At 37.4% G+C, this 27065-nt stretch overlaps 1 protein-coding gene across 2 annotated transcripts in view; it reads left to right on the top strand.

The window, feature by feature from the left end:
* Window positions 1-19627, top strand: part of DAPK1 (death associated protein kinase 1) — a 129744-nt gene extending 110117 nt beyond the window's left edge. For both annotated transcript variants that reach the window (XM_045021935.1, XM_045021934.1), the window contains exons 20-26: window positions 1193-1415; window positions 6700-6888; window positions 8177-8374; window positions 10935-11073; window positions 12260-12380; window positions 15244-15432; window positions 17221-19627. In XM_045021935.1, the coding sequence (XP_044877870.1) occupies window positions 1193-1415; window positions 6700-6888; window positions 8177-8374; window positions 10935-11073; window positions 12260-12380; window positions 15244-15432; window positions 17221-18453 (2292 nt within the window). In that variant the 3' untranslated portion in view covers window positions 18454-19627. The remainder of the gene's footprint in view (window positions 1-1192; window positions 1416-6699; window positions 6889-8176; window positions 8375-10934; window positions 11074-12259; window positions 12381-15243; window positions 15433-17220) is intronic.
* The last annotated feature ends 7438 nt before the right edge of the window (window positions 19628-27065 follow it).

The following is a 27065-nucleotide window of genomic DNA, read 5'->3' as shown; positions in this document are numbered from 1 at the left end:
AATGTTTAAAAGGGGACTGGATAAATTCATGGTGGCTAAGTCCATAAATGGCTATTAGCCAGGATGGGTAAGAATGGTGTCCCTAGCCTCTGTTCGTCAGAGGATGGAGATGGATGGCAGGAGAGAGATCACTTGATCATTGCCTGTTAGGTTCACTCCCTCTGGGGCACCTGGCATTGGCCACTGTCGGTAGACAGATACTGGGCTAGATGGACCTTTGGTCTGACCCGGTACGGCCTTTCTTATGTTCTTATGTAATGCTCCATCGCTTGGGGAGGCGGTGTGCTTACAGCAATGGCTATAGGCTGTCTGCACCACAGGATTATGCCAGCATAGCTACAGCACGGTAGCTGTGCCGCTATCGTCCCCGTAGTGTAGATATGGACTGTGGTTCTTAGTTTCCCCTCTACCCTTCCTCTCAATATTTGGGGCAAAATGATTCCACTGCAGTGATGTTGCACCAAAAACTATAGATATAATTAGGGCTTATTGGAATCTATTCTCTTCTGAACAGTTCTAGGGCTCATTTTTTTAGTTTCGTCTCTTCATGTAATAGCTAAGCCACATTTTACTATCGGTTCCTGGGATTTATTTTGATACAGCAGGAACAAAGTGCAGTGTTTCACCTCCCTGCCTTTCTTTGCCTCCTACTGCCCCCTAACTTTATAACAAAATAACAGAGTATCTTTTTTTATAACTCCCTTTGCAAAAAAAAAAAAAGTGGGTAATGAAGTTTAAAGAGAATGAGGTTCTTTAAAACTTGCTTCTGTCCCCAGAAAGTAGCACAGTACTTTACACTGCTGTTCCATATTAACAATGCTATCTGAATTATGTGACTTAAATAAAAACTTTCAAGTGCCTTTCACCCAGTTTTATTTGAATTAAATTGTTGCAAGTTTGTATTTTTCAGTAATGCTCAAAAATAATTCTGCTTGTTCTAGAACAGCTGAAGTTAGTGCTGATCAAGCATGTTGGGTCTCTTCTATTCATGTCCATTTTAAGGATAGCAAATAAATTGATTCAGAACATAAAGAGGAACATTGCTAAATCCCTCCAATACACTTTGTTCAGGACAATGTATCCCAGAGTATTTTCAAACTGTGCTTAAACTGAAAATACAGCTTTTAGGCTTCTTACTGGGATATTTTTCTGCATGGTAGTAGATCTAATTTCTGCATTTTGTTTGATTTAGGATACACATAGAGGACTTTTTATCCAACAGCTTAGACCTACTCAAAACCCACAGCCGAGAATAAAACTTAAGCTGTTTGGACACTCAGGATCTGGAAAAACTACTCTAGTGGAATCTCTCAAGTGTGGTCTAATAAGGAGCTTTTTTAGAAGACGAAGACCAAGGCTTTCTTCCACAAACTCAACTAGATTCCCACCTTCACCCTTGTCTACCAAACCATCAGGTATCACTTTAAGGCTTCTGGTTTTATAGCATTTAAAGTAAGAGAATAATTATTTCTATCTTAGTGCTTATAACATATGTGAAGCACTGTTGGCTTGATCTCTAAAAGTAAAGATTAGGAGACTGGGTCTTAGGAAACCAAAGCAGATAAATGGTTTTTAATGTTGGTGCCTGCGCAGAAGGGTGTGAAAGATACAAGATTAGCCAGAGAAACTTTTATTGCATCAGTAGAGGACCTGACCACTTGTCACAACTATTTTGCAAAAAAATTCCAGATGTAAAGGTGTTTAAATCTGTGTCCTGACCAAATTCTATACTTTGGCAACATGTAATTGGTCATCTCTGGCCAACAAACAGTATCATATTTCACTGAAAATATCTACTTCCAGTCCTAAACTGTTTGTGTGATATTCAACAACTGCTGCATTCTACCCTAGAAGTGGCTGTACTAAAGTAATAAGTGAATTCATCCCTGTTTAGCTCTCATCTAACAAAGAGGTATTGCGTGTGGGAGGTTGTTGGGGGTTAAAAGCTTTTTGAGGTTCTTGGATGAAAGGATGCTGTAGAAGTGTTATTTTATCTATTAGATAAGCTTTGTTTTTAAGTTGGTTCATAATTAATTGCATAATCATAAATAATTATGTGTTTATCACTTATTATAATTTTTAGGTAATACCTGAACATATTAGGTAAAAGTACCGGTATATAGTAACAGCTTTCATCTTTGCTCAACCTTCAGTCAATTTATTCCAAGGATAGGAACTCTGGTGAAAGAACAGACCAAAAGGTTTCTGGCACAAAGATATAATATATGGATGGTCAATGAATCACTGAAAGAGGCTTTCACATATTACACAGGAATTACTTAATGAGAGTGGAACGGAAATAGATAAGAAATTCTCTGTTCCATTAATCTCAATTTATAGGCCCTTGCACAAGGAGATTAAACTATGTATCAAGAAATACAGGCGTGTATCTACTGGAGCTAGCACAGAAAGAAGGGGGTTGGGTTTTTGTTTTTCCTTTTTTTTTTTAAATGTTAGAAACCAGTGGGAATAGGTTTTCAAGATCAGACACGGTCATATGAACAAGAGAAATACGGACCTAGGATTTTTTGAACATATCACCACAAGCTACTGCATACAAAAACTCAGTCCCATGTAACCATATGAAGTAAGGAAAAATCTTTTTAATTTTTTTTTTTTAAAACTACCCCAGTTCTGGAAGAAATTGCTTCATTTTATATACAGTACCATGTACTCAGTATTGCCTTAAGTAAAAACCTAAGAATGACCTTACTGGGTCAGACCTAGCCTAGTATCTAGCCTCGTATTCTATCTTCTGACAGTGGACAGTGCCAGGTGCCTCAAAGGGAAAGAACAGAATAGGGCTATTATCGAGTGATCCATCCCCTCTCGTCCAGTCCCAGCTTCTGGCAGTCAGAGGCAGACAGCGTGTGGGGTTCCATCCACGACCATTTTAGCTAATAGCCATTGCTGGTCCTATCTTACGTGAACTTATCGAATTCTTTTTTGAACCCAGTTCTACTTTTGGCCTTCACAGCATCCCCTGACAACAAGTTCCACAGGTGGACTGTGTGTTACATGAAGAAGCACTTCCTTATGTTTGTTTTAAACCAGCATATTGACCCCCTAGTGCTCTTGTTATGTGAAGGGGTGAGTAACACTTCCCCCACACCATTCATGATTTTATAGACCCTTAGTCATCTCTTTTTTGAGCTAAATAGTCCCAGTCTTTTTAATCTCGCCTCATATGGAAACTGTTCCATACCCCAATCATTTTTGTTGCCCTTCTCTGTACTTTTTCCAATTCTAATCTATCTTTTTGAAATGGGGCAAGCTGAACTGCATGCAGTACTTAAGGGGTGGGCATACCATGGATTATGTAGTGGCATTATGATGTTTTTGGGTTTATTATCTATCCCTTCCCTTATGGTTCCTAATGGTCTGTTAGCAATATGGGGTTTTTGGGGGGTTTTTTGACTGCCACTGCACCCTGAGTGGATGTTTTCAGAGAATGATACACAGTAAGTCCAAAATCTTTCTTGAGTGATGACAGTTCATTTAGATCCCATCATTTCTGTATGTATAGTTGGGATTATGTTTTCCAATGTACATTACTTTTCACTTATCAACACTGAATTTCATTTACTATTTTGTTGCCCACTCACTCAGTTTTGTGAGATCCCTTTGTAACTCTTTACAGTCAGCTTTGGACTTAACTATCTTCAAACTTTGCCACCTCACTGTTCACCACCTTTTCCAGATCATTTATGAATATGTTGAACAGCACAGGTCACAGTACAGATTGGGGGGGAGGGCACTATTTATCTTCCTCCATTGTGAAAACTGACCATTTATTCCACTTGTTTCCTATCCTTTTAAGCAGTTACTGATCCATGAGATACCTTCCCTCTTATGCCATGACTGCTTACTTTTCAGCCTTGGTGTGGGACTTTGTCAAAGGGTCTCTGAAAGTCCAAGTACATTGTATCAAATGGATCACCCTTGTCCACATGCTTGTTGACCCCCTCAAAGAATTCTAGTAGATTTCCCTTTACAAAAGCTATGTTGATACTTCCCAGACATATAGTGTTCATCCATGTGTCTGATAATTCTATAGTTTCAACACGTTTGCCTGGTACTAAAATTAGGCTTACTGATATGTAATTGCCAGGATTGCCTCTGGAGCTGTTTTTTTTTTAAATAAGGTGTTACATTAGTTACCCTTCAGTCATATGGTACTGAGGCTGCTTTAAGTGATAGGTTACATACCACAGTTAGTAGTTCTGCAATTTCAAGTGTGTGTTCCTCAGAACTCTTGAGTGAATACCATCTGGTCCTGGTGACTTATTACTGTTTAATTTATCAATTTATTCCAAAACCACCTCTATTGATATCTCTATTGGGACAGTTCCTCAGATTTGTCACCTAAAAAGAATGGCTCAGGTTTTGGAATCTCCCTCACCACCTCTGCAGTGAAGACCAATGCAAAGAATTAATTTAGCTTTTCTGCAATGGCTTTATCATTCTTGTGTGCTCCTTTAGCACCACAGTCATCTAGTGGCCTCACTGATTGTTTGGCAGGCTTTCTGCTTCTGATGTATTTTAAAACATGTTTGCTTTAGTTTTTTGTAGTGTCTTTTGCTAGTTGCTCTTCAAATTCTTTTTTGGTTTACATAATTATACTAGATTTGCCAGCGTTTATGCTCCTTTCAATTTTCCTCAGTAGGATTTGACTTCCAGATTTTGAAGGATGTCTTTGTGCTTCTAATCACCTCTTTTACTTTGCTATATAGCCGTGGTGGCTCTTTTTTTTTTTTTTTTTCTTTTTTCATTTGGAGGTATACATTTAGTTTGTCTGTATTATGGTGTTTTTAAATAGTTTCCATGCAGCTTGCAGGCATTTCACTATTGTGACTGTTCCTTTTAATTTCCATGTAATTAGCTTCCTCTTTTTTATGTAGTTCTACTTTTTGAAGTTAAATGCTACTGTGGCAGGTTTCTTTGGTATTTTCCCTTCTACAAGAATGTTCAATTTAATTACATTATGGTCACTTTTAGCATTAATTACATTAAGTGCTGCTCATTAGATGCTTAATACATTTTGTGTGTGTATAATATATACACATGCACATGCTATATGAGGCATCAGATGAGCACCACTTAAAGCAATACATAATACTGTATGCAAAAAGAAGTAAGCTTATAATTACTGTAAAAAAAAATGAATTTCCTGACTTTATACACAAAAAATATACAACCGTAATGTTGGGCTAACATTGTTTCATTTTAATCTGTGCTCAGTCTTTTAAGCACTTTTAGAGTCCTGGGGTTTTTTTGGTTTGGTTTGGGGGTTTTTGGTTGAAAAGTATTAAATAAATGTACATTGTTGTTACCGCTAATATTTGAGGTAGGAAAAAAGCCTCATGAACTGATGGATGCTTAAAGTAGTTTAACACTATAATGTGCATCTGATTATGTGTTTTGTGTTATAACTCATTAAAAGCTTGTGTTTATCAAGTATTTACATGAACACTCTGAAAATATATATATAAGTGGCAAATGTATAGTGATACTTATACGGCTGAGTTGTCACACACACACACACAACTTGTTTCCATATTAAAATCTGTATATCATAATGGTAACTTCAATATCTGGTGAAGGGATGAAGAATTTTTGATATGTCTAATAGAGGGGGATGGCTGATAATAAAGACTACTCTGTGATTGCTTTTCTCTTTCTGGGCTGATCTTTCAGAATCTAACTTGCTTTACACAGAGATTTTGTACCCCTATAACTAGGGGAGGAGGGTGATTTTTTTAAAAATCAAAATAATTAAGCCATACAACCCCCACTGTAGATGCCATTATATCAGTATAAACTTATACAGGTATAGCTTATAGCTGTACAGGAATAGCTATACCAATATAAAGCACCTTTTATACAGCTATAAATATGGCCACATGAGGGAGTTGTAGTGCTTTAATAATGTCAAATTAAAGCAATACAACTTTTGTGTATAGACAAGCTCTAACAGATGAACCCTCATTTTCACAAACTGTTCTGTCACTTCTATTATTTTGACCCCACCTGTGTGTCTTTTAGGGGCTAACAGTGCTATAAGGGGAACCTAGAATTTGCCCTTTCACACCATTAAACCTTACCTCTAGCACATCATTACTTTTATCATTGGGTAATATAGAAACTAAAATACCTGCCCAACCTGTGGGTATTCTTGAGACCAAGCACATTAGAAATTGTCTAATAGTTATTGAAAACCTGAACATATCTCTAACTTGGGGGGAAAATCTCAGCACAGAGAGAAACTGGGGAAGGTCTCTTGAACGATGTGAATCAGACACATTATACTTTACCGCTGTTCTCTTGTTTTTTGTCTTCCTTATTCCCACCTCTTTGTGTGCTTGCTTTCTTACACTTCCATGGTTCTCAATATCCTTTTCTCTCATCTCTCTCCCTCTCTCATCCCCTTCTTTTAAAGCCTATTATGCATAATTCAATCTCTCAGAAAGAGCCATTTTGCCAAGACAGGGTATTCTAAGGTATCGAATCAGCTTGAATGAGAGATATTTTCTGGTTCTGAATCTTGGGCACAAACGTTTTTCACAGCTACCTGGGTACCTCAGATATCCTGGGTGAAGAACAGATCTTTTTAAATCAAATTTTATGCCCAGCACGTTATTTTGAAATAATCTGTTTATAAACTCTTCATGGTTTGTAATATTCTTTTTCATGACTCAGTTTCAGTGAGCATTACAAATCTTTACCCTGGCTGTGAAAATGTTAGCGTGAGAAGTCGAAGCATGATGTTTGAGCCAGGCCTTACCAAAGGGGTGCTAGAAGTATTCGTTTCACCATCTCACCATTCTCACTGCTCTGCAGATGACCAGTCTACGAAGGCCATCGACATTCAAAATGCCTACTTGAATGGTAATGAATTAATTGAATTAATGTGTGTTGATTCTATGTGACTGACATTGGCTTTACTTGTTTTAAATATTTGAATTTGAAATCTACTTTAAGCATTACCCTGAACACATCCACTAGTTCAATGTGCATATCTTTTTAAAACAGAGATTAAACCTACATAAAGCCCTGTGAATTTAAATACATTATAAAGGCACCACATACATTGACGAGTTTGTGTATCATTTATAGGTACTTTTTTTTTTAACCACTCATCACAAAGGGTCTTGGACCAGGAGTGACCCTTTATTACTTGTATGTCGTCATAGGTGTGCATGGTGCTTTGTGGGTGCATAGTCATTAGACCTGGTCCTTGCCACAAAGACCTTGCACGTGCAACTCTGTTTTTATTCGTCATCTTGTCCTATTGTAGATGACCTGATCTTCCCTCAAGTGAAACTCAAAACAGGGCTAATGTTTTACCTACCATATCAATTGTTCCAGGGTCAAATGGGGCTTAAGCTTTTAATCTTGGGTCGGGGAATATATTTATAAATGCAACTTGACACATAATCACCACTTGTTGTTAGTGCAGTTATTTTCTTTCAGCACAATCATGTAACAGATTTAGTTTCTAAAATGTACTAGAGCTGTACTGCAGACTGTCAGTAGAAACTATTCCATTGTAAAGATTCACAGCATAGTTGATGCTTCCAATTTTTTATTTTTTCTAGAGTATTTATAAAATCATTACTAAGTAAAGATGGTACAAGTGCATATGCTTTCAGACAGATTAAGAGAGAGACTGTGAGATGCTAACATATCTTTCATCGACAACAAAAATAGATGACAGAAAACAGCACACCATGGCTAGAGTTCTTAAGTGGTAATTAGGAGTAAGAGGTGATTCTTAAATCCCACTCTGATTTGGCAGTAGTTTCAATTTTACAAACCAAATTGGACTGTTTTCTGAATAACCTTTTATCTTACGTTTTTGATACCAGAAACCATACGTCACAAAGAAGTAACTGGAGAAATGTTTAGTTGCATTTTCAGGGGCAAGAGAAGGAATGGCTGCTGTTATTTCTGTAATGTTGTCTAATGCTCTGTTTTGTTTTCTGAAGGATTTAATATCCATCATTTCTGCACAAAGCCAGAGCTCATTTAATCTGTAATGCACAGTGTCTATGACTCCTGGACACTTACATTTGGTTTCCAGATGTCAGCCCTGGAAAAACTTTGCCTCCAATATTAAAAGAACAGAGCTCTTTAAAGAAGTTTGACCTGTTTATCACTCTGTCCCCTTTTACAGGAATTGGTGATTTCAGCGTGTGGGAATTCTCTGGGAATCCTGTATATTTCTGCTGTTACGATTATTTTGCTGCAAACGATCCCACCACAATTCATATCGTGCTTTTCAGTCTTGAAGAACCTTATGAAATCCAGTTAAACCAAGTGACCTTTTGGCTTAATTTCCTGAAATCACTGGTCCCAGTTGAGGAACCCATAGGTATGCCATGCTGTGTGTCTATATGCCTTCTGTGGAGGAAAGAAAAAACTTTGTTTTTCCCTGTAACTTTGAGTCCTGTTGTGTGTTCATCTTATTGAAATCAACTTTGTTTAAAGTTCAGTACAGAGGTTCACAGCAGAGGGTCTAAACAGGGCCATAAGTACTTAACGCTACTAAAATTGTTTAGGTTGTGCTTAAATAGTGTTGAGAGCCTTTCGTGGTTCCTGAATTTCTCCCTAACCCCTTAAACTGAAGTTTTCATATCAAAGAACTACTTTGACATTCTTGTGTACTGTCTGTCTACATACAGGCTCCAAGTACACTGGGTCTTTAAAGCAAGTTTGGAAACATTGCTTAAATTCTGTTTAAACCCAACCCCAGCTAAATTGGTTTCCAGCACTAGCTGGGTTGGCCAGTGTGGATGGGTCTAAATCATGTTAGAATTGTGTTTTAAAACTCTGCTGACTTTCTGCATGTGCTGCTCAGACTTGTTTAGCTGGAACTATATTTAGACTCTAAATGAGTTTAACTCCTTTTAAGTGTTGGTGTGGATGGAGTCCAATATTTGTAGTGAATTTTGCTTGACATCTGCTAAGGCTTTGTTCGGTTTTTAAATGAGATATCTGGTTTAATACTCTAGCTGATTATGCTGTTTGGAATTGCTTGCAAGTCAAGCGAATTGACTTAATCACTATATTTTTAAAATAGATTAAGGTCACCTATTCTTGGTTTATACCAATTTATTTAGCTTTTATTGCAGTGGAGCATTCATTCACGCACCCTGACAATTTGATGGAAGAACCAAGCCCAGGGATCTGTCTTGGCTTCATCAACCAAAACTCTGGTCAAGCCAGTGGATACGATTAGACATGTATGGAAAAAGAAAACCCGTGAAGTGATAAAATCACTGTGTAATCGCCTGACAGGCATATAAAAATATTTATTTAGAGCTGAATGTTCCCTGCGTCCTACTGATATTTTGGCTAATATTAAATGCATCATATCAGAGCCCAGGTGATATTCTATATTCCTTATTTATGAACTCAGTACAGGTCTATGTTAGTTAAAAATAAGCATGTCCAGATCCAGCTGGTATGCAAGTAGTTGTGTAACAGAGAAAATAATGACTCAGGAGTTTGCCAAAAATTAATACTGAAGCTTTGTTATTTTATTTAATATTTCTGCAGTTGCTAGAATCCAAATTTGATTCAGCCAAATATAGAACTGAAATTTGTCAGTTCTTCTTGCAAAATGATTAGCAATATTTAAATAGTTATGTCAGTTCAACTATAGTAAAGTAACTAATAAAGTTGTTCAACTTGACCTTGCTGCTAATAGTTTATAAGAAATCCTTACACTTTGTTAGGATAGTTGATTAGTATACTATCCTAACAAAGTATATTAACAGAAATCTTAAAGCTTTGGAATAGTTTCCTAGCCAATTCCACTAGGTCCTTCATAAAAAGCCAGAAAACAGAGTGCTGGCTGCACAGTAGTACGCTGCTTCGCAGGCCACAGAACACTAATTTTGAATCACTAGACATATAAAAGGGTATTTTTTGTGTGGCTTAAAAGGTAATAAAAAAAGGTAATAATTGGAGATATACCAATCTCCTAGAACTGGAAGGGACCTTGAAAGGTCATCGAGTCCAGCCCCCTGCCTTCACTAGCAGGACCAATTTTTTTCCCAGATCCCTAAGCAGCCTCCTCAAGGATTGAATTCACAACCCTGGGTTTAGCAGGCCAATGCTCAAACCACTCAGCTATCCCTCCCCCTTTAAGCATAATGGATCAAATTCTGGAGACTTTATTCAGTCTTCACTCAGGCAAAACTGTTGAAGTTAGTTGAGGCTTTGAAGTAAAGACCACAGAATATGACACATTTTGTAAAAATTTGACCAACAGTCTATTCTTTTCTGGATAGTATATTAGAGAACAGGCTGTATAAATGTGTGTTACGTACTATCACCTCATTCATATGCCGTTTGTATCTTTCTCTTTTTCTCATTCTTTTCATGGTATCTCCCAGGCTTTCCTACTTAACTCTCACCTAAATGAGAGTTCATTGTTTGTGTAAGTACTGTACAATTGCATTCATACCACAGTATGAATGTTGTAGATCATTTGTGTTCTGCTTACAGTCATCTAACTCGCATCCTGTAGTACTAAAGACCATCCAAAGAATTTGCAAGTAATTGCTATTACTGACTTAAATGTCATTCCCAAAATGGTTTCATAGTTTGTAGCTGATTTGTTAGTGTTGTTAGTGATAGTTATCATGTTAAAAGAAAAGAAATAAAGCCATATAGTATTAGTATTTTTAACATTATTTGAAAGGACAAGCCATCCATATTTATGGGCTATAAACAAAATCACATCAACCAAACAGTCCTTAAATTACACACACAAGTGTGTAGATTATGTTTTTAAGATGGCAAGTGTACTCACACAAGCAACCAGAATGTCAGGAACATAAAATTCATCTTTGCCTTATGATACAGTAAAAGCACTTTTCCTGAAATTGTTGTACTCTGGGTGTGTATTTTTCTTTCTCGTGAAGCATTTGGTGGAAGGCTGAAAAATCCATTGCATGTTGTCCTGGTGGCCACCCATGCTGACATTGTGAACCTTCCTCGCCCTGTTGGAGGAGAATTTGGATATGACAAAGATATGTCATTGCTGAAAGAAATCAGAAACAGGTGAGAAGAGGAGCAATGCATTTTTCTAAAATTTATATACGGTATTAAAACGTGGAAATGCCAAAGCTGGTGGTTGATTTGAGGTGTTCAATATTACTTACAAAATAACATTCATTGATCTGTGTGGGAGCAAAGAAAATCCAGTACTTTGGTTGCTGCTTTATATTGAAAATGGTCTTGCAATATAGTTTTGTGCAAAAATGGAAAACACTTGATGGTTTTAAAATGAGTAGGTTGCCTCACACCTTTATGTTTAAGTATTGTAGGTGACTTTATTTATCAATGCTCCAATACCTAGACACAATGGAGTTTCATCCTTTAAATTATGATTAAGATATCTAGTATACAAAAATAAATCACACAGATGTATTGTATATACAGTTTTCTAAAGAGCTGCATGGCAATATGAACGAAAAAGAAAATGAACCAACAAGTGTCTCTAGATGTTGGAAAGTCCTAATGCCAACCACTATGAATTGCGGAGAGAATAGCGCTGGTTTTCAGAATTAGCTATTTTCACAGACTAGTCTTCCAAGACAACTATACACAATTCACAGCAATACCATGGTATGGGGAACCATTCAAGTCTTCTGAGTAGAGGATGCAAGGAAAGAGTCTAGGGCTATATTCCCCAGATTTCTAGTATTACTGTGTTAGGGCAATATCCTGATCTACTGAAATTGAACAATAAATACCTGTGTATAATCCTTGGAGTTTCAGTCAATAAACACATCTCATTGCTATGCTTGTAAAAGCAAATATAAATGTGGAAGTATTTCAGATAAGAACCACCACGTGAGCTGAACTTGTTAAAAACAAAGAATTGCTGTAACTTTTATAGCAGTACATATAGCCAGTATGTCTACTTGACTCTGCTGTAATTCCCTTTATATAATGTGTGTGGAGGCCTTTTTTCCAGTGCTTACATGAAAGAGTAACTTTTACTTTCAGCAATTCTGTTTATCTTGAATAAAATATTAGTTACTATGTTTTGCTTTTAGTATTGTGCGTCATATTCAGTATTTAACTTTTTACTATTCTTGTTTACTCCATTTGTCATGATTCCCTTAAAGCAAAAGAAAAAATTGTTACACAATTTAAAACAAATTTACAGTTGGGTAAATTAAAATAAAATTTGGTGTGGGACTAGAAATTAATAAATAAGTACTGTCTGTTTCTCTCTTAGGTTTGGAAATGATCTTCAAATTTTGGACAAGTTATTTGTTTTGGATGCCGGAGCATCTGGCTCTAAAGATATGAAGCTTCTTCGAAATCACCTACAGGAATTAAGAAGCCAGATCATTTCTGTGAGTAGTTCACTGAAGGCCTAGGCTGGGCTAACTCTATGTGAAATTCTGGTTTTGCAGGAAACTTGCATGGGGAAGTTATTACAAGCCTCTTGCTTCTTGGGCGTCAGAGGCTGGGCACATACATCATGGAGTTCAGGAAGAATAGGTGCAGTTTCTTTATTTGAACACACTCTGGTGGCTAATTCAGAGACACTTTCAGTTGATAATGAGCCTAGAAACACTCGGGTTTGAAGGAAATAGGAAGAAAGCATTTTTTCTTGTCTTCAAAGGGACACTGTTAGGTCAAACTTGGCTGAAAATTGAGTTTGTAAAAATCAATTTTTATAAAAACTATGTCCATGATTATTTTTTTTTTAACTCCAGTGGAAAAGCTTTTGCTTTTGCTTTTTTTTAAAACATGCCCCTGTTGTATTGCAACCCAAACATTGCAGTGTCATATCAGTGCATGTGAATCAGACAGTCTAATTGGCTAGAAATTATTGATTCTATTCTTATTGTCCAGTATGAGAGAAATGCAGAAAGTCACCAAACAATATAAATAGCAGAGAGTAAATTATATCTTTGTTTTTTATGATCAGAGGTGGGGTTTGTAAGTTGGAAGGATATTTTGTTTTTAAAATATTTTAATTTGTGTGGCTTTAAAAGGTACTTTGGACTCAATCCTGCATTGCGTAGCACAGGGGCTTATTATAATTATTAAAGTTCATTAACCCTCTGAGTTTTTTAATGGTTACCTTTCTTTATTAACCACAGGTTTCTGATAAGCTTCAAAGTCTTTACATTACCTCAGTCCTAACAGCTCAGTGCCATGTTTTCTTATTTGATAATGTCTTTAAAGCTTGCAATTCAATTACAGAACAGATTTGCAGCCCCTTGTCCCTGAAATAAGTTGGTCTTTGTCTACATAGAGGATTTTGCTAAAGAATTCCCATTATTGCTAACACCAATTCAGTTGAATTAGTGTTAGCTTTAGTAGATGCTCTAGAGTAGGCAAGTCTCTGGAGGCTGGACCTATTTTACCAGTGTGTCAGATTTGCGTTGTACAGCAGGTTTAACGGACATGGTGATGAAAAAAGGTCCAGTTACCAGATTCCCAGTAGTGTTAGCACCAGTTCAGTTTAACCAAAGGGAAAATAATCCTAAGTATCCCCAGTATAGATATGGATAGATATAGATATGGATTCTCAGCTCCTGCTGTTACTAATGTGTGTTCCATGGGCTCCAAGAGACCCTGACCCACCAATTCCAAGTAGTGAACCATGAAGCAGTAAGCTGTACATTTTCTCAGATAATGACTGATGATTTTTAGTGACTTTGATACATTATTGTGTGTGTGATATCACAGCTGGGACAGCTGCACAAATTTTAATGATAATGGGCCAACAATTCCTTATGAAAAGCTTGTGTCCTGAATAAAGACCCCAGAGAGGTGTCATAGAGACAGAGGATGATCTACCATAAACCACCTCCCACATTTAAAATGGTCAATCAGTGATTCCGAGTCTGTATTGATGCTTTTTTTGGTGGGGGGGAGGGGGAATAAAATGGAAGAAAATATTTGAGACTTTCAGTTTAAAGCTGTGATTTCAGTTCATAATTGACCCAGCTTTATGACTTCAGTGACTCCATTTCTCTTAAAATAAATTACAGAATAATGTTATGGACACTTCCAATATTTTGCTATGCAAGTAGATTGTGTGTTACTTAAAGAACGCCAGGGCAGAACTGTTATCTGAACCAATGGACATGTAACTTCAGAAATATGTTAATCAGATATATATTGATAATTTTCCTAGAGTCATACTCTGAAAAATATATTCGCAGTTTCTAGCTAGGTAAAGGGGCAGTAGCCAAGAGATCACGTACCCAGTGGTAAACTGACCTAAATTCTACAGCAGTGTTCCCTTAGGCCTGATCTGCGCTTAAAATTTAGGTCCACATAACTACAGCACTCAGGGATATGAAAACTCCACAACCCTGAGCTGTGCCGACCTAGCTCTTGGGGTAGATACAGATAGGTTGACAAAATAATGCTGGGGGACATGGTGTTGCTCCAGCGATGGAAAACCTCTTCTGTTGGTGAAGGCTGCATCTACACTCCAGGGTTAAGATGGCATAGCTCTGGCACCGTATCTGTGCTGTTGATAATCTCTGTAGTGTAGACATGGTCTTAGTTTTGGTGGCATTCTGATACAACAGGCTTGTAATTCCTCAACCACTTAATTTGCATTTAAAAAATTAGTTTTATTATTAATTAAATATGAACCTGTAAAATACAGTCGGCATTGTAGCATGGGTGTTGTTTATTTTGATATTAAATTCAGTCTATTTGATGCTTGCCCTAATCTCTTAGTTTTCAATTAACTACCGTTTTTTGTACTTACATCACAAAACTGCATTGTAGAAGCTGGGGGGGATGAGGCGCTATTAGTACTTCTAGCACATGGGAGGTGGGGTTTGGGATTTCATGATAAACTCCTTAGTGGTATGTTTCTGCTAAAAGGATCAACAGTGAAATAATTAACTGTTGATATTTTAAACTATTTTTTGGTTTCACAGTTAATCCCCAGATGAGTGGGGCAGTTGATACCACTCAAAACCATTGTTTCAGGTTGTGTGCAGATTAGGCAAGAAAGCATTTAATTGGTTCACATTAAGATGGTCTTTGTAATCATGGTGGCTAGAAATTGGTATTTAAATGAACATTTAGATTCTGGAGTCCAATTTTTCATCCAGGGTAGATTCTGTGGCAAATTCTGCAGCTGTCTTTGGTGATAGCTCTTTTTAAACAATTTAACCCAGTTTTTATCAGCATAGTAGAGGTAGAACTACAAATTGACATCCATTGTACTTTTGTTAGATTTGTCCACCTATGACTCACCTTTGTGAGAAAATGATCTCCACCCTCCCTTCTTGGAGAAAAATCAATGGACCCAACCAGCTGATGTCATTGCAGCAGTTTGTATATGATGTACAGGATCAGCTTAATCCATTAGCAAGTGAAGATGATCTACGGCATATAGCCCAGCAGCTGCACAGCATAGGAGAAGTAAGTAATTTTTATTCAAACTGCATAACTATGTAGTGACTTTACTTACATTCTGTCTTTAACATAAACAAACTCAGATTGTTGATTCTACACAGTATCCAACTGAGTTTCACCTATCTGGAGCAAAGTGTATTCTCTGCACCTTTTTAATTACTTTTTTTCTCTAATTCAGTGAAAAAATGAAGAAAATCCTAACTAGCTAGAGTGCATGAACTGTGAGTGGTTTCCAGTACAGGGATGCTGAATGGAAAATGCATCAAGCTTCTTGGAGGAATTGGTGGGTGGAGCATGAAAGGAAATCTTGTGGAGGAGGGGAAAAAAATTTTAACCAGCACACCCAGTCTAGAAAGCCAAAGCGATTCAGCAAAATCAGAAAAAGGCACTCTTTTATTATGGAATAAAAGTGTCTGCAAAGGGAGCTATTGCAGAATAGCTATTGCAGTTTGAATTCACACCATATCTAATTCTGGAATAACTTCCTTATGTGGGCCAGTCCTTAGTTGTTCATCCAGAGTGCAACTTCAATCTGAAATGTGAGTTAAAATGGCTGAATAAATTGTTTTCAGATTTGGTTAAAGAAAAGCCTTCTCTGAAGCCATCTATGCCAAATGTGTACAGACAGATACTCCTCGGATAAAAGGAGGTTGTAATAAGTGTTGGACCAGCTTTCACAGCAGCGTAGTGAAGCACTGACTGCACCATTCTGGTATCAGATTTTGTTTTTAAAATTAGAAATCTGAATCAGCAGGTTATTTCTAGCTCACATTGTTGTTTATTTAAATGAATTAAGCAGCAGAAAAATGTCGCACAAAAATATGAAACCTGAGATTTCCAGGTAGTTCAGAATGTTCTGTTTTGACAGAATCTTGCTGTGTTCTCAGCAAAATTCCTTAATTATTCTTTCCTCAACTTCCCATTCCAAGACAACATACTCAATGCAAATCAACCCATACAGACTTCAGTTATCTTTTGTCTTATGGCTCCTGTGTTTTTCTTTAAAAGAGGAAGAGTTCTATGTTAGACTATACTCATGATAAAAGCAAATAAAATAAATATTCAGGAAAGGGATGAAATAAAATGCTGACCTTCAAATGAGATAATAGCTAAAACAATTACTCATAGGCTTACTTTGCTGTAGCTACATTATTATATGTAGTGATATGGCAAAGCATTCAGTTGCTCATACTTGCATACCTGTTAAAGAGGCTTGTGATGCTTTCCTTGCTTGTAATGTCAGTTCCTATTAGTTTCAGCTATATCTCCTATCTTACATTTCTATTCTCTGTGGCTAGATTTTTGTTTTCTACCAACATTAAATTCTGTGTAATCAAATGAGTAATGTAGATAGATGCAGGTATGAACTTTGAATGTGACATCCTGGCTCTTACATATCTGGTGGCTTAAGAGTTGAATGTGAGAAACTCTGAAACCATGCCAAAAATGCTGTTCCTTTTTCAGCTGCTATCATGGCAAATGAGGAAAAACTGCATTTTAGGCCAGAATATTTTCTATATCCATTGAAAATTGTTGGAAGTGCAGAAGATTTCTGCTAAAATAGTTTGGAAAAAATCTCAGTGAGCCATGTGTTTTGATGGCTTTATCAATAAAACAAGTCAAAAGCTGGATCCTGATTTTGTTTTAGTGCATTTCCTTCCTCTCATATTCCTATTATCTTGCTACAGTCGTGAATCAGTGGTGTGACTGGTGAGTCAGTAAGCCATAAGAGCAGCTCTACTGTCGACTTGTACTTCACAAAATATAATTTGTAATTTTCCTCTTTCTGAGCAGATAAACATCATGCAGAGTGAAACTGTCCAAGATGTTGTGCTCCTGGATCCTCGCTGGCTCTGTTCTAATGTCCTGGGGAAAATCCTGTCAGTGGAGAATCCCAAAGCCCTACATCATTACAGAGGTCGGTATACCATAGAGGACATCCAGCGCTTGGTATCAGACAGTGATGTGGAAGAACTGATACAGATTTTGGATGCCATGGATATCTGTGCTAGAGATCTTAGCAGTGGAGCAATGGTGGATATTCCAGCGCTGATCAAGACTGACAATCTTCACAGGTCTTGGACAGATGAGGAGGATGAGGTTCTGATTTATGGTGGTGTTAGAATTGTTCCTGTGGAACACCTTACCCCATTCCCTTGTGGAATTTTCCATAAAGTTCAAGTGAATCTGTGTCGGTGGATTCACCAACAGAATGCAGAGGGAGATGCAGATATACGTCTCTGGGTAAATGGATCAAAGATTGTGAATCGTGGGGCTGAGCTTTTAGTGTTGCTGGTCAACCATGGTCAGGGTATTGAGGTTCAAGTTAGAGGACTGGAAACAGAGAAGATCAAGTGCTGCTTGCTTCTGGATTCTGTTTGTAGTACCATTGATAACTTAATGGCCACAACATTACCAGGCCTGCTGACTGTGAAACATTATCTTAGTCCTCAGCAGCTGAGGGAACATCATGAACCAGTAATGGTCTACCAGCCTAGAGACTTCTTCCGGGCACAAAGCCAAAAGGAGACATCATTGACTAATACCATGGGTGGTTATAAAGAAAGCTTCAGCAGTATATTGTGCTTTGGATGTCTGGACATCTACTCACAGGGAGGTCTAGGAATGGATATTCATGCTTCGGATCTGAATCTTCTTACAAGGAGGAAACTTAGTCGACTTTTGGATCCACCTGATCCTATGGGAAAGGACTGGTGCCTTCTGGCTATGAACCTGGGCCTTCCTGATCTTGTTGCAAAATATAATACAAACAATGGAACTCAAAATGATTTTCTCCCAAGCCCAGTCCATGCCCTTTTGCAGGAATGGAGCAATGGCCCTGAGAGCACTGTAGGTATCCTAATGTCTAAACTGAGGGAATTAGGCCGCAGAGATGCAGCAGACTTTTTATTGAAGGCATCATCTGTATTCAAAATGAATTTAGATGCTAATGGCCAAGAGGCCTATGCTTCAAGTTGTAACAGTGGGACATCTTATAATTCAATTAGCTCAGTAGTGTCACGGTAAGAACAGAAGTTTTGCATGGACAGTATCTTTTCAAACCGCAGAAAGTATAAAAGGTACAATATGAGGTTCTAGACATACTAATTTATAAGCTTCTATATTGAAGGGTCTTTATCCTTCCCTATCACCACCTTTTATGTGAATAATCTTTCTACTTTTAACTGTGAACTGTTGCTTTTTATTTTAGCTATTAAAAGGCTGGTGTAATTCTGGTGTTTTACAATTCTATTCTGATATACAATGTGCTGCTTAATATTGCCATTTTAACTGGGAAGTCTGACTTTTGGGTGATGTACTATAATGTGTTTTTTTCTTTTTTTTAAAGAAATTCGGTTTTCCTAAAAGGAAAAAAAGTTGTACATTCATCCAAAATGTGTTTCTTATGCCCTGTTGCGTCTTTTCATCGTATTTTTTGCTTAACTTTTTTACATTTGTAGGGGGAAAACAACATTTATGGTCAATTTGCTGGAAATTAACACCATATTATTTATAAATGAAAAAAGTGAGTGCCTTTTGCAGAAGAGAGTGTGGTTGAATTGAGTGATTCTGCTGAAGTTATAGGAAAATGCTACCTCTGTTTCACTGTCTGCATGCTGATCATTGCAGGTGGTGCTTGCCTTTTTTGTTTCACCTGCAGCTTTAAGACATTTGGAAAATGAGAAATTCATTATTTTACAAAGAGTTCTCGTGTTGATACTATGTGTACAAATGCATAATACTCAATCAGCTTTGATTTCAATTGAACCATAATGTGAAAAAATCTGTTAAGCCTACCGTCACGCTTCATTATGTCCACACATCTCAGGTAAAACTTCAGAGTTGTAGAATTCGCCAAGACACGCATAAAATGTTCAGTACTGCAGAATAATAATTGTATAGCTGTCAGTTGTCATTTGTGCATAACAAATAGTTTTCCACTTTTAGATCCTGGTTTGCTTATTTCTTGTACTTGAAGATTTAAAAAAAGGAAGCATGATTTATTGCAATCAGAAATTTAAAATTGATGTGAGGGAACATGACCCATTCTGTTCTGAAAAGCATGTAATTTTAATAGTACAATATATGTGTATATACATATATACTGTATGTGTATATATATTTATAGTATTATTTTTTCCTTAATCTTTAAGACGTAGTAAAATTTTAAAGGATTTTTTTTTTTTTTTTTTTTTTACAAATAAACTGTTGCCTATTGCATCCTTTTCATTTTTTATTTCCTGGGTGCATGCATATTTTTTAACCCACAAGTTGTCAAAAAAAGTTATTATTTAAGGGCTTAATCCTGCAGGAGCTGTGCCCCTCCTGTGAGATTCTGGGCACCTTCAACTTGATTTCAATGGGAGCTGGGGGCTTTCAGCATCTTCCAAGATCATGTCTTAAAATGCCAGAACTCTGGGAGGGGAAAAAAAAATTTCATGCCGCTTCTGTGCAATACATTAGGTCCACTTTTCTTTTGAAAAACAACAAACAAAGCAATTTTTCCTTTTGTCTCCTTCTGTTTGCACAATGGAGACTAAAATGGGAAGTACAAGTTGTCATAAAGAAGAATCCCAGTCTTATTTATTATCGTCCATTTGGCATGTAGGGGGGAACAACCACTGGTTAACTTTCCTTGCTATTAACGAGAGCAGTTTTTCTAAATCCAGTTTGCATCATTGGGTGAATTAGAGACCTCCAGGACTTTAAAAATACATAAATGTTTGTATTTTGTCTGTCTTTGCAATATAGAATTATTTAATGAAGTTCTGCATTATCCACGATGACAGAGTTTGGAAGCTGAATGTTGTGTATAAAGATGTTTAACACAGGTGTTTAATTTACTACCCGGGTATATAACACTCCTGGGGCTAGGTGATACAGTAGGGTAGTGCACTAGTCTTCTCTCTGGAGACATGAGTGCAGCTCTCGAATTGTCACAGGTAAATTATTGTTGAACTCATCTTCAGCCTTGTCGCTGTCACTGAAAAGGGTTTGCAAGTGTAGATATATCAGTAGAGCTATATCAGCAAACTCCACCATACGCAGTATAATCATCCAGTATAATTGCATCTACACTAGGGTTTTGCTGGCATAGCCAGTTAAGGGTGTGATATTTTTCCACACTTCTGACTGACATATACCAGCAAAAGTTTTAAGTGTAAAGCCTTAGTAGAGGCTTTTCCATATCTCAAAACCACTGTTAACCTCAGCACAGCCATAAGCAATATTGCAAGTAAGGAGAGAGGTGCATTCATGTAGGAGAGCTGCCTGCATTATTATGCCTGATCATTTGCCTGTGATATTAGTCCTTCATACTAACGATCTCTTGGTGTTTCCCTTGCAAACCCCTTATTTTAGAAGTTTAATATTCAACCATACCAGTTTGTTGTATGCTGAAAATGAACTTGGATGGTGCCAGATTCAGAGGTGGTGTAAGAGAGTCTACCCTGGGGTAACTTACACATAAGCAGCCCAGCCTGAGCATATATAGAGAGAGGTCCTCTAATTTACAGCTTTGTACAATTTCCTATTAGTTGCTTTTCCTGATGTATTGCTATTTCTTGGAGTCCTTCAACATATTTAAGTTATATACATGTTTAAACTTCCTTGCAGCAGTGTAAATACGTGTAACTTACACAGTCTTTACACACCACCTATAAGTATGGCTCAGCATCTCAGGCTTTTTGGAATTTATTTGGAGAATGTGAAGAAAAACATTTAGCTCCTTTTAGAGTTGAAGTACAAAATCAAAACTAAAATTATTTCCCCTAAAATAATAGAGTTCTTGGGACTCAAAATCATATTTGCTTGTTGCAAATTTCATTATTGCCATTAATATCTGTTGTGTACTAGCTACTTTGCCTCCTTAGGAAAAATAAACTGAGTTAATTCATTAAGCAATGTTCATGCACCCGTGACCACGTTAGCAATACTATTTCCGTTCATCTGCAGAAGAAGAGAAAATTTGTACATGGAAGAAACTACACCACCTCTCTCCACTAAAAAAAATTATGGTCAAGATTTTAAAAAAACAGTCCCCAGAGTTAGGCTCCTTATTCCATAAGTCTACACTTTAATGTCACCTTCCTAGTTATCCTCCTTTGTCAAGCTTCATGTTGTCCCTTGTCTCCTTCACGCCGCCAGTGCTCCCGTTATCATCCATCCATTTATCAGAGTCTCATACAATTGCTTCCATTCCCTCCTCCATGCAATCCCTCTGCATGGCACAACCTCCCTGGCCTCGTTTGCAAGGCCTGTCCTGTCTGCATCGGACCCACTTCTGCTGTGTTAGGAATCAAGTTGACTTGTATATAAATTGCCTGTTGTTGTTCCCCTGGCCTCACGCTCTACTTGTTTGTCCATAAATTGTTTGCTCCTTGGGAAGGAATCCTTTTTCTCAAATGTTTTGAAAGTGTCTAGCATATAGGCACTACTAATAATAAATAATAATATTTAGACTCCGAAAAGTTCTTATTTTTCAGAAGTACTGAACACACAAGGACTTCAGTATTTGCTGCTGGCTGTTCAATACTGACAGTTATTGAAGTGCCTAAAAATAGATTTAGAAACCTAACTTGGGGCACAACATTTTTTAAAAATGTAACCTATATTTCTATTAGCACCATCATTCCTTGTCGTGTGTGTGTGTATAGTCACACATGGGAATTATGGCAGATTGAAGTAGCATATGGGGAAATGTCCTCCTCACTCTATTATTAGAGTTGATTATTTACATATTGTTATGCTGTGTTAATTTCATCCTCTAGTTTTCCTAGTATGACTTCTTTATCTCTATCGTTCAAGCCCTGATCCTGGGACTCCAGGAAGTCAATAGGCGTCCACATGGGAGCAGAGGTTTGCCTACTAACTCAGTTGCAGGACTGGGGCCTGAGGCTGTTTTTACCCAATGGAAAATATACTGGCATAGCTATGTTGGCATAACCCTGTAGTGTAGGCAAAGCCTGTGACACAGATGGGCTTTTTCTGTCAATGTAGGAACACCACCTCCCCGAATGGGGTTAACTACATTAATGGAAAAGCATTCTTCAGTAGACATAGCTGAGTCTACACAATCCTGATCAACGTACATATGCCAACATAATTTTTAAGTGTAGATTCTATGAAGGGGCAGGGAGTTGTCTGACTTCTTGTCATGGGTAGTGCCAAGCTGATGTGGTGAACAGTTAATCATACTATTAGGCCTAACCCTACAAGGTACTGAGCACCATCATCTCCCAATTCTTTGTTGCGAGATGGGGATGCGCATTCTGCATCTTGTAGAATCAGGGCTTTAGCGGTCTGCTGGTAATATGGGGGAGATTTTTTGTGTATCTATTGGCTAGTGTTGGGTAGAGTTTGAAGGAAAGCTAATCTTGCATAAAAGGATGGCTCTTTCCATCACTAGATTTCAGATCCAAAAAACAAATGTTTTTATGGGCTTATACTTTATCTTGCTGAACCAGCCAGCTTTGTGCAGACAGGATATTTTCCTTTATTTCAGCAAGCCCTTAGGTTCTGGCAATGATGTGTTTCCATTTCCTGTGAACATAGCTCTGGGAGCATGCATCCATGGCCATTGTGATGAATTTCTGGAGTTTGCTTATTGCATCATCCCTAGTGCAAAAGTTGGTAGTTAGAAGTGAATCACGGTCATCAGATAGCAGTGGTCTGCGTTACTTTCTGTAAATCATGTGCCGTATTAGTAATGTTCAAAAAAGGTATTGCTTCATAGTACATTGTCCTGGAACTGCATTTTTTGACAGATTTGCTTAGTAAAGCAGTGCCAATGGATTGTATCTTCTCCACTTCTTCACTTACTATTTTATTTCATTGCCATTGATTTTTCTTTTTCAAGTCATCTCTGATTTATAATACTAAAAATAATCTTTAAATTTGCAGCTCATAACCATTAATACGTGTTGGATTTAATTTAAACATTAAACCATTACTTTGTTCTAAGTCATGTTGCCATAGTTACTATAACTTGCAACCATCTTCTTTGTAAACGTTTGATCAACTTGTTCCTTACAATTATTTTTTTTTAATACCTGAGTTCCTCATTTTATATTTTTATTAGGGAAAACGATTCCCCAAAGCAAAATCCATTTCTATACAAGTCTGGCAAGTGTTCCTGCTCTGTAAATGACACATAATTTCAACTAATTTTATTAACCAGATTCATATTTCAAATCATTGAAATCTAAAGCCTGATATAATGCATCTGTAGAATTGCAAAAAAGTGGAATTTTTATCACTAATTTACACATGTAGCCTAATTTACACATGTAGAGGAGAAGCTGGATGGTCTTGCTCAGTTTTAAGACATGAGAATAAAGTGAAGATGTGTAGACACAATCTCATGAGTACACATGTCTACACACAAAAATATGGTGTAGTTTACAGTCTCTAACTGTTCTACAAGTATTTTTAATCAAAAGAAAAAATGCTTCTATTAATAGAAACACTGCTTCATTCATAGGAAGAAAGCAGAGCTGTCCTGTCTTCCACTTTTTTTTTGGTTTTACCAAGTTACCACAATGGGTATTTTAAGTTTACAAATCGCTCCAAGATTTGCTTTTATTGGATTCAGAGGGTGCCTTGCTCACATTTTGGATAGTGAGAGGTGGTTTCCAAAGCTTATAGCCCCATGTCAGAACTCCTGAAGAAAGATTTAAATTCCAGTAGAAGTAGCTTCAGAATAGTTTATAATCTTTCATGAGGAAAGTGCTTTGAAGGATTTTCTGAACTGCACTGAAGTGGGCTGTATGCTGTATGGATGTGCAGTCAGTGGGAGAAGGATCAGAATTCTTCTCTTTCACTACACCACTATAAATTCAGAGTACTCCATTGAACTCAGTGATTTTGCAACAGAGGGCAGAACTTTAGCTCATAGTTTTTACAATGGAAAAATTGCACCAACTCTGAATCACTCATTTAGAATATTTAAAAGTGCAGCTTTAGTTTTAAGATATGTATTGTATGATTCACAGTAAATAACCCAACTCTATATAGTTGAATCCTGCTAATGAAATACCTGAAGATGGATATTGAAGGACCTCAAAAGAGTTCTTTATACCTCATAATCCGTTGTAATCAAGGAACAGATATGTTGTGTTTGTAAAGCACAACATTAATGTAAGGCTGGCAAAGATCTTTATTCATCCCACTAGCCCAATTTTCATTTTACTTTCAAAATAAATAATCCAGGCAACAAATCGAATTTACAAGACAGTTATTCCAGGCCAAGACATGTTCCAGACATTCTTGCTGTTATAAATGTTCCTGTTTAATGAATGAATGAGACTTTAGATACTGAAGTATCTCACTGAGCATGTAGATATGCAAGAAAGCAAGCATTTCAGGCATAATCATTTTCTCTATGTAATCAACTTTTTGGAGACATTGCTTTTGGGCCATACAGCACTGCTTTGCACAGGGAGCTACACAGGAAGCTCTGGTTAGTACTTCTGGTCACTTGCTAACCAAGCCAACCCACTGCCTTAAGTGTACAGAGTCTCCACTCTCTTATAGTTCCTGATCTTACTCCCTATGGGAGTTTTGCTTAGTTTTGAAAGAAGTCTTATTAATCCTCTTCAGTACCTGCAAAATATGCCCTCAAGTAATTGTGAGGACTGGAGAAAAATCAGGAGCATCCAGAAGGTTACCAAAAGCAGGTCACTTTGGATGGAAGTAAGAAAAGACTTTTCTACTTGAGCTAGGGCAGTTTTAAATAATCAGCTGATACAACCCCACAAACTGAAAGCAGCCACATGTTTTAGACTCCTTGTAACTCTGATGATTGAAAGAGAATTGTGAAATACTTTTTTAAAAGTGTATTTTGCACATTTAAAATACATCAGATTAGCAGCAAAGGTACCGAAACAGTTTACCCTACGGTCCAGCCCAGTATGGGCAGTGACAGCATTTGCTTCCACACAGGAACATACCTCAAAGCCAACCGGGAGTTGGAAATGTCTTCCCTACATTGGTATAGAGCAGTCTGGAAGTGTGTGGTGGTGTAGGTAGGCATGGCAATGAGTTCCAACAGCCTCATGTTAAGGGAAATTCATGCAGATATTTAGGCCTTCCACATCGTTTGTCATGTTGCATTTCGAGCATCTCAGTAAATACAGATTTTAAGAATAAGTTGCATTTACTGTTTAAAACAGCAAAAAGAGTCTTGTGGCACCTTATAGACTAACAGACGCTTGAAACGTTAACGTTAAAACAGTTAACACACTTATCTCTGAGCCCTGTGTGAGGCTGCAAAGGAGAAACTCATGAAGGGGAAGTCGCCCTGCATTTTTGTGCATGACAAAAGGAGTCTCTTTTCTGGCTCCAAATAGGCCCAATTGAGGGTCTTGTTGAGAGGAACAGACATGAAAGTGCAGCAGTCCCTATTGCAGGCACGGAAAAACTGAATTCCACGGGCTGGGAGTGTGAATTCTATGGCTCCTACTCATTGGTTCCCCTCACACAGTTCAAGCAGAAAGAGGTGAATTACTCACCTGCTGCCATTAGTTCAGGGAGTCAGGTTAGTTAGTTTCTCCAAAGATAACATTTTCTGTTGTAAATAGTAAAATGAACTTGTTCTTAAAATCTGTTATCTACTGAGATACTCAAAATGCAACATGTCTACACTATCAAAGTAAAACTGCATGTATTTCTAATGATACTGTGATTACAAAGAACATGACACTTCCATGGTTACACTTGGTAATTACTTATGACAATAGCTTTTAAATATTTTTCTATGTAAAAGTACACACTGGATGCTTAAAATGACTCTACATTCAATAAATGTCTTTGACAAATACACCAAAAGAACCCACCGTGTTCTGATCCTGTATATCAGGCACACAGGGCAAAACATACTTTGATACAAATGGCCATTCTGTCTCTGATTGAGCCACGCAGCAGAAGCTGTTTAGGGCCACCACTGTAACACATCACTGCATTTATAATTAACAGGATTAAACACCAGAATGTTTTATGTGCTGCTACTTTGCCATTTGCTGCTGAGCAAAGTGTAATGATAGTTTTTTAAAAGGATCCATTGAACAGTTCATTACAACTTAGCTTTGGTTAGGAAGCATTAAATATAAGCACACATGAGAGGTGAGTGACATTTCACAATGTATGAAACACACTGTATAGACCAGCCTTGTGTGTTCTTTGTGGATAATTGTGAGATTGCCTGCTGAACCATACTTATACATTAGAAGTGCGAGAAGTGGGAACCAGAAGATCTATCTGGGGAGAAGACTCCTTCCTCTGTCACAGGCTGGTAATGTGACTTTTGGAAAGTCAGATTTTTAGAAGAGACCCTGCCCAGCTGCCTCTTCTTATGGGAGCAGTTAGTAAAATCTTCCCACTTGGATGGCTATGTATCCAATATGCAGGAGCTGTCATGTACTTACCCACCCAAGCGTAGTATCTTTTTATGGGTTCACATTGTATCTGCAAAAAAGAGGCTGCCTTTTGAAAATCTTGAGTGACATCCTCACCTCACATTAGTCAATTAGAGTTTTGCCACTGGACAAGATTTTACTCTTGGGTCTTAATCCTTCTGGGTCTCAATCCCTCTGGGTCTCATTAGTCCTTAAGTGGAAAATCCAGTTAACAATAATTCAGAG

Source organism: Mauremys mutica, chromosome 6, assembly GCF_020497125.1.
Source record: "Mauremys mutica isolate MM-2020 ecotype Southern chromosome 6, ASM2049712v1, whole genome shotgun sequence".
Lineage (NCBI taxonomy): Eukaryota > Metazoa > Chordata > Testudines > Geoemydidae > Mauremys > Mauremys mutica.
Note: the sequence above shows the minus strand (reverse complement) of the source record. Positions and strands in the feature narration are given on the sequence as shown.